The 7552-nt window shown below is 50.7% G+C and overlaps 1 protein-coding gene across 1 annotated transcript; it reads right to left on the bottom strand.

The window, feature by feature from the left end:
• Window positions 1–720: 720 nt before the first annotated feature.
• LOC131571811 (olfactory receptor 14I1-like) lies at window positions 721–1653 on the bottom strand. The gene has a single exon (XM_058824579.1). The coding sequence runs from the start codon at window positions 1651–1653 to the stop codon at window positions 721–723; it is 933 nt and encodes a 310-aa protein (XP_058680562.1).
• Between the last annotated feature and the right edge of the window lie 5899 nt (window positions 1654–7552).

The raw sequence follows: 7552 nt of genomic DNA, 5'->3' as shown, positions 1-7552 counted from the left end.
AGAGCCCCAGCCATGCTGTTTGCCCCCAGCCTGCCCAAGGCCAGCCTGGGGCTGCTCACGGGGGTTTTCTGTGCTGAGCATTGGCCTGGGTGTGTTCTTGAGAGAGCCTGGGCAAGGAGCCTGGAGCCCCCAGGCCCTGGGCTGAGGCCTCAGCGCTGCCCCAGCAGTGCCCATGGCCTGTCCCTGCTGCAGCCCCGGCACTGCCACCCCCAGGGCTGTGCCTGGCCCTGAGAGCACTCAGGCCCTGCAGCAACACCAGGGCCACCAGGGCAGCGGGGCAGGGCCAGGGCAGCAGCATTGGCAACACCAAGTGCTGCTGCTGCTGGGCACAGCTGCTGGGCCAGCCCTGATCTGCCCCCAGCTCTGCACACAGACATTGCTGCACTGTGCAGAGAAGGCAACAAAAGGGGGATCTCCAGGGAAAACTTTGCTGGACTGTGGCAGTGAGGAGCTATGTTATTGACAGCTTCATATGAAAGAAATCCTTTTTTTCATTTAAAGGTATCAAGAGCACAGCTCCTCGCTGACAGGAGGAGGACAGGTCTACAGGTCACAGTGGACATGTGGAGAAACAAAATGAGATATGGCAAAATTGATTGCTTTCATTTAGGAACAACATTAAAAAAGGTAAACAACCAAAAAAAAGGTCCGAAATGAAACCAACAAGAAGTATCAAAGACAACTTTTATTACAAATTATTTTTAGAAACTGTCCAGCAGTTTAATGTTTCTTACATTGTCTAGTCATCAGTCTCCACACTGCAGCCTTGAGCTCCTGGTTCCTCAGGCTGTAGATGAGAGGGTTCAGGGCTGGAGGCACCACCGAGTACAGAAGTGTCACTGCCACATCTAGGGATGGGGAGGACATGGAGGGGGGCTTCAGGGAGGCAAAAATGCCAGTGCTGACAAAGAGGGAGACCACAGCCAGGTGAGGGAGGCAGGTGGAAAAGGCTTTGTGCCGTCCCTGCTCAGAGGGGATCCTCAGCACAGCCCTGAAGATCTGCACATAGGAGAAAACAATGAACACAAAACAGCCAAATACCAAAAAGACAGTAACAGCAAGAAGACCAAGTTCCCTGAGGCAGGATTGTGAGCAGGAGAGCTTGAGGATGTGTGGGATTTCACAGAAGAACTGGCCCAGGACATTTCCATGGCACAGGGGCAGGGAAAATGTATTGGCTGTGTGCAGCAGAGCATTGAGAAAGGCACTGGCCCAGGCAGCTGCTGCCATGTGGGCACAAGCTCTGCTGCCCAGGAGGGTCCCGTAGTGCAGGGGTTTGCAGATGGACACGTAGCGGTCGTAGCACATGATGGTCAGGAGGAAATATTCTGCTCCAATGAAGAACATAAAGAAAAAGAGCTGTGCAGCACATCCTGAGTATGAGATGTTCCTGGTGTCCCAGAAGGAATTGTGCATGGCTTTGGGGACAGTGGTGCAGATGGAGCCCAGGTCGCTGAGGGCCAGGTTGAACAGAAAGAAGAACATGGGCGTGTGCAGGTGGTGGCCGCAGGCTACGGCGCTGATGATGAGGCCGTTGGCCAGGAGGGCAGCCAGGGAGATGCCCAGCAAGAGGCAGAAGTGCAGGAGCTGCAGCTGCCGTGTGTCTGCCAATGCCAGCAGGAGGAAGTGCCTGATGGAGCTGCTGTTGGACATTTGCTGGGGCTGCACTTTGGGACCTGTTCATGGAGAAAGGACAGGGATAAGTCAGGAGAGGCTGCTTTGAGCCAAAGCTGGGCCATTTCCTGCAGACTGTCCCACTCGGACTCACCCACCCCTGTTCCTGCTCTGGGAAATCGTTCACCCAGGTCCCTTCCTGGGCTCCAGTTGTGCTGGCTGAGTGTGCCAGGAGCAGCCAGGCGTGTGCATGGGGGCTCTTGAGGAGCCATCTCTGCCCTGCTGCCCTGGGTTTGTGGCCATGTGGCAGAGGGATAAGGCTGGATATTCAGGATTAGTTAGGGGAATCACTCCTAATATTGACAGGCTTGGTAGCATCTGCACTCCTACTTCTATAGGACATAGATGGCAGGAGCTGGTTTTAGGAATTATTTTCCTACCCACACATCTTTCCTGGCTCTCTGAGTCAGAAATCCCCAGCATTTCTGCTGCACTCTGAGTTTGCCACTGCGAGATGAGAGAGGCAAAGGATTCCCTGTGGCTGTGGGTGAGGGGCTGGATGGGCTTGTTCCCAGCTGCCCTGGCTTTGCACCTTAAGCTGCAATCAGAGCACAATCACACTCCTGGGTCACCCTGGGATGAACCAGACCTGCCCAGATCAGAGGATCCCTGAATGTCTCACCCTCTCTCAAGGTCTCTGGGCAAGGTCTCAGCACCCCCTTGTGCCAAGGACACTCACGGCTCCCTGGACAAACCCAGCAGTATTTCCTCAGCTCTGGCAGCTCTGCCCTTCCCCGTGGGACATTCAGGGAAATTCCAGAGGCTCTGGCACAGATTTGCACCCAGAAGGGCAGCTCAGAGCTTGGAAGGGCACAGCAAGGAGATCCCTGGCTGTGCCCATGATGGGATCTCAGGGAGGGGGCTCAGCTCATTTCCCTTTCCCATGGACTGCTTTGCTCACAGCCCCACAGGTGCCAGGGAAACTTGGACACCCCATTCCCATGGACAGCCCTGCCTGGCAGGAATGCCAAGGGCAGTGCCTGACTCAGCTGCTGCAAATGCCAGAGCCTCCCTGGGAGCAGCAGGTAACAGGGTCAATATCAGGGCAGTGCAGAACCAAGAGAAGATGTTGTGGTGCTGTGCCTGAGAGGGCAGGGCAGAGACAGCCGAGCACTCAGGACAGTGTTCCCATGCCCAGCTGTGCCCGGCATGCCCGGCACCTCCCACACACCAACAGTGCCCTCCTGCCCCCAGCACTGCTCTCTTCAGCCCCCTCTCATTCCCTGAGCATCTCCCTGGGCCTGCACATTCCCTCCTGTGTGCCCTGGCCGGGGCCCTACAGAAACCTGCCTGTGTGCAGGGCCCTGGCTGGGGCAGGCTCTGTGTGCAGCTGGGCAAGGGCAGCTCAGGAGAGCCCTGTTGGGCCCTGCAGAGGTGATGCTGCTGCTGTCCAGGGCTGAGGAGTGGCTGAGGGCCCTTTGGGAGGCTCCCAGCAAAGAGACTGACCACTCAAAGTTACAGTTCTGCAGTCCCTGTAAATGTTCAAACATTACTTTGATGATCCTGTGTGTCCTTTTCAACTCAGAATGTTCTGTGATTCTGGGATTACAATTCCTGTTCTGCTTCTCTCATCCCCCTGTTGTCTGTAATCCAAAGAGAAAAAAAGAAAAAACCCTTGCAGCAGTGTTAGAACAGTAAAGTAAAAACGAGACATTTATTGGAAGCTTCCAGGTGTCCCAGTCAGGATGTGGTACACCCAGCTCCTGATTTCAATGATTTATTAAGGTTGATTAATTAGGATATTTAACTGGAACATCCAAAAGGAGATTCAGTTTCCCTGGTTACACACCCCTGGGTCAACCCATTGGAGTAGGTGCAAAGGCTTCTTTGCCTTCACTTTTTATAATGACTGCTCATATTCTGCTCATTCTCAAAACACAAAATGCTCCTATATGTCCAGTTCCTAGAAGACTATATAGTACTTCAGGACTATATAAAAGAATAAGACTATATAGAATTTTAGGAATATATTTACACAGTCAGGGTTTTAAGAGAAAATAAGGAAACACACTAGAGTTAATTAAGGATTATGGTTATATAAGTATATAATAGTAGTTTAATACAGTTAAGAGTTTAATAGAGTTAAGTAAGAGTATTATAACTATAAATTAGTAATTTAGAGAGCTATGAATATAGAAAAGTGTATAAAATACAAAAATCTTTTTGTCACCACCCCAACGTTCCCATCTTTCTCCAAGTAGGAAATTGAAAACACTCTCAGGAAAGCTCCTGATCTTTCCAGCAATCCCTCGCTTACCTTCTTTGGGAAGTGTCCTCCAGAGCTGTGCCCAGGCTGGTCTGGAGCTGGAAGCAGCCCTGCCCCACCCAGCCCCTCTCAGCAGCAGCCCCTGCCCAGCTCAGGGTGGCTCCTTCCCCCCACAGCTTCTCCCCAGCACTGGGAGCAGCTCCCTGGGCCGGCTGAGAGCTGTCCCTGGCAGGCAGCAGAGTCCCTGCCCCAGCACAGCGCCCTGGGCTGCAGGACCCTGCTCTGCACGACAGCCCTGGGCACCCCTGGCTGCAGCCCCGGCTGCTCAGCCCTGCAGCAGAGCCTGGCAACAGGAGCTGCCTTGGGCTGTGCCTGGGCTGGGGCAGCAGGGAAAGCCAGCCCTGCCCTGGGGCCACAGCCCTGCCCTGGAGCAGCTCTGAGAGTCCTCCTGAAAGGTCCTCAAAGCTGTGGGATGTGCCAGCTCCAGGAGATCCCTGCAGGAACGGCAGCTTCTCTTCCCACAGCCAGGGAATGACTGCTTCAAAGCTGGGCTGATTTCTGCTCTAGTGAGCCCTGAGTGAGCTCTGCTCTGTGCTCCCAGCCCAGGCTGAGTTTAACCCCTCTGTGCCCCTGTGCTGTGCCCGGGGTGGCTGCAGGCAGTGCCCCAGCCCTGCTGGGCTGTGCACAGGAGCTGCTCCTGGCCAGAGCTGTCTCTCTGCAGCGCTGCCCTTGCCAGGAGCTGCCTCTGTGCCAGGAGCCTCTCTGCAGGTTTTTGAAAGGATTTTGCATTTTGCTTTTGCCTTGGTGTCTCTGAGAGGTTTGTGCAATCATGGCCTCCAATTATCTGCTGTAATTAGTCCCTGCAGAGTCTTTGTCAGTAACAACACTCAGTGGTCTCATTTATGCTTCAAGGTACTTCAGTTATTTGAAGGTACTTGGTGTTTCCCTTTTGATACAGACTCTGTGAGGGGTTTGTGCAATCATGGCCCCAATTATCTGCTTTAATGAGTCCCTTGAGAGCTTTTAACTGAAATTTAGCAGGGCTCATTAATGCTTTGAGATACTCAAGGTTTTAAGGTACTTTATGGATTTAAGAATACTTTTAGGTACTTTTAAGGATTTCCTTGCCCACACTGAGTCTCTGAGAGGTTTTTGTGCCATCCTGACCTCCAGTTCTCTCCTCCAAGGAGTCCATGAGGAGCCTGTGTTGGGTATCTTTCCCCTTTCTGTTTTACAACCAAGATGGAACTGAAAGAATTTTGTAAGACTTTCTGAAAGCATCCAAACAAACATGAGACAATTAACAATACAACAACAGCTAAGAAAATAAATGTCCTGTTTTAAATAGACATCATCCAACCCTTTAGTCCCTTGGACTGGAAGAGTTTATTGAACCAGTCTTTCTTTTCCACTTGAAGCTTCTTGAATCTTTCAAGTACCTGAATGCTCTTGTGGATTGACTCACTGTGGATGGAGAGGTTCATGCAACACATGCCCTCAGAGTCTACACAGCCATGCCCCTGTGCCCAGAGTAAAAACTCTATCACTGTTCTGCAAGGTGGCATGTCTGATGGTCTCTATGTCTGAGAGCAGGCCACTCAATGTGAGGGAGGTAGCATTGGTTTGCTTACTTAACAGGCACCCAAGATGGTCTAATTGTCCTAAAGCTTTAGCTGCAGCCACCCAAGGTAGTCCACACTGGGGATGCTACCATCCAATACCTGGATTAAAGCTTGCAAAGCCATCTCTTTGATATCATCCAATACTTCTCTAGGGATACCTGCTGCTTGGTCATCTGGTAGCCTGTGTTGTCCTTCTTCAGTTAGATGGTTGATTCCGCTCTTGCCTCATTATTAGCATAGTCGCTATTAATTGATTTAGTAAACACTTCCATCCCCCTTCCCGCAGGGTGTATTCTGTAGGTGACAACAACATGGTCATAATATATTTTAAATCATAGGGAGTTAAAACATGTGCAGTAAACATGGGCCTCATTAGGCCATTAAAACAAGGGAAGTCCCTCCTATTGCCTTTAGCTGCCCTACACAGATCCTTGATTTCCCCTCAAACCAACGGCTGATACCTGGGATTCTGCCCCCTTCTTTCATAACATACCGGGGCAACAAGTAGTTTTGAGACGATTTGCCAGTCTCCTTCCTTAACTGCTTCTTTCCAGATCATTTCCCAGGGATCTTCTGGGGTTAAAGGGGTGAGGTGGCTCTGGAGAATCCAAACTATTTTCTAAGGAGGAAGAATAACTTGTAGGAGAAACATTTGGATTAGAAATAGTGTGACAGTTGGGCTTAGTATCTTTGACCACGGGGTCATATTGTTGCCGGAGGGTGAGGCAAAGGGCACTGCCATTTTGTCAGGTGTTGGGGAGGAAGGGCCTTGATTTAGGATGGCAAACAACTGGACTGCATTCTGGAGGCATGGCCCAGGGTGGAGGGGAATGATTGACAGTGGGGGTGTGACCCACAGTTGTGGGGGTGGAGTCTGGAGGTTTGTTCAGGGCGGAAGAGAAGGTTGTGGTAGCAGGAAATGGAAGAGCCAAGATGGAGGGAGGATGATTGGGCTCTCGAGCTACGTTCAGGCTCCTTCCACCTTAACTCTCCAGGGCATGATACTCCAAGAGAGCATGGCCATCGCCATCTTGGACCATCGTGGAAAGTCTGATAAAGGCAGGTTTGGGGCGAGGTCCCGAGTTAGGATTGACCAATGGATTGAGTTTTCAACACACTGCTGGCTGGTGAAGGGTCTCAAGGGTGGTGTGGATGATGGGGAGTATGTGGGATGCAATGGAGTCCCTTTTGATCAAAAGGTTGTCCAATTTAAGTTCCACTTAGTCTCAAAATTCAGTGGTATGGATTTCGACACCAGAGGTGTCTGGAAATTTTTTAATGATCCACCTCATGATTGATTTTTATTCGTTCTTTGAAAATATTTCATCATGACCAGTGAGAATTAAAGCATCCATATACACTCCTTTCTACTGTGGACATATGGCTGGCCATTTTTCTTTCTTTGCCTTATGGAGAAGAGCCACCGCAACACCTCACATTAATTATGGGACATGGGTGCATACTGTAAAACCACAGTGGCAAAATGGGCAATAAATATCTTGCATTTCCCCAAACCCACCTGCAATCCTATGCAGGTGAAACCATCGTTGTCCCTGCCGGTCCTGGGCAAGGTCCCTTGAAGCAACGATGAATCCACCAGGCCCGACACAATCCAAAATCCCAGGAAGCACTGGCCTATCCATCAGCTAACCCCAGCTGACATGACTGACACAGGGAGCCCTGAATGTCATGGTCCCTGTTTGGGCGCCAAATGTCCCAATGAGGGTGGCTGTGACAAACATCCCTGGCTCCCTGAGTTCAGGGTGAGTGTGGTGAAAATAAAAAGGAGCAGGATCAATGGAGTTGTTTAAAAGGAACTTTAATAACAGGGTGAAAAATAATAAACATGGAGAAGTCCAGCACAGTACAAGGGGCAGGATCCTAAAACCTGAGACAAAGGGGAAGCAACAACATAGATACTTGGGGCTAGAAAACTAGAACAATAATCATATAGAAGAAATAAGTAACCAATAAACCAATAAGGGAGTAGAACTTGGACAACTTAACATAACAACACTAAAGGCTTATGGGGGATTTCTCAAGCTCACCC

This window comes from Ammospiza caudacuta, unplaced genomic scaffold, assembly GCF_027887145.1.
Source record: "Ammospiza caudacuta isolate bAmmCau1 unplaced genomic scaffold, bAmmCau1.pri scaffold_39, whole genome shotgun sequence".
NCBI lineage: Eukaryota > Metazoa > Chordata > Aves > Passeriformes > Passerellidae > Ammospiza > Ammospiza caudacuta.
This window is presented reverse-complemented; position numbering and strand designations above follow the sequence as displayed.

What these genes read in the sequence shown, in the direction of transcription:
- LOC131571811 (XM_058824579.1), bottom strand. Translation starts at nt 1,653, where the DNA reads ATGTCCAACAGCAGCTCCATCAGGCACTTCCTCCTGCTGGCATTGGCA.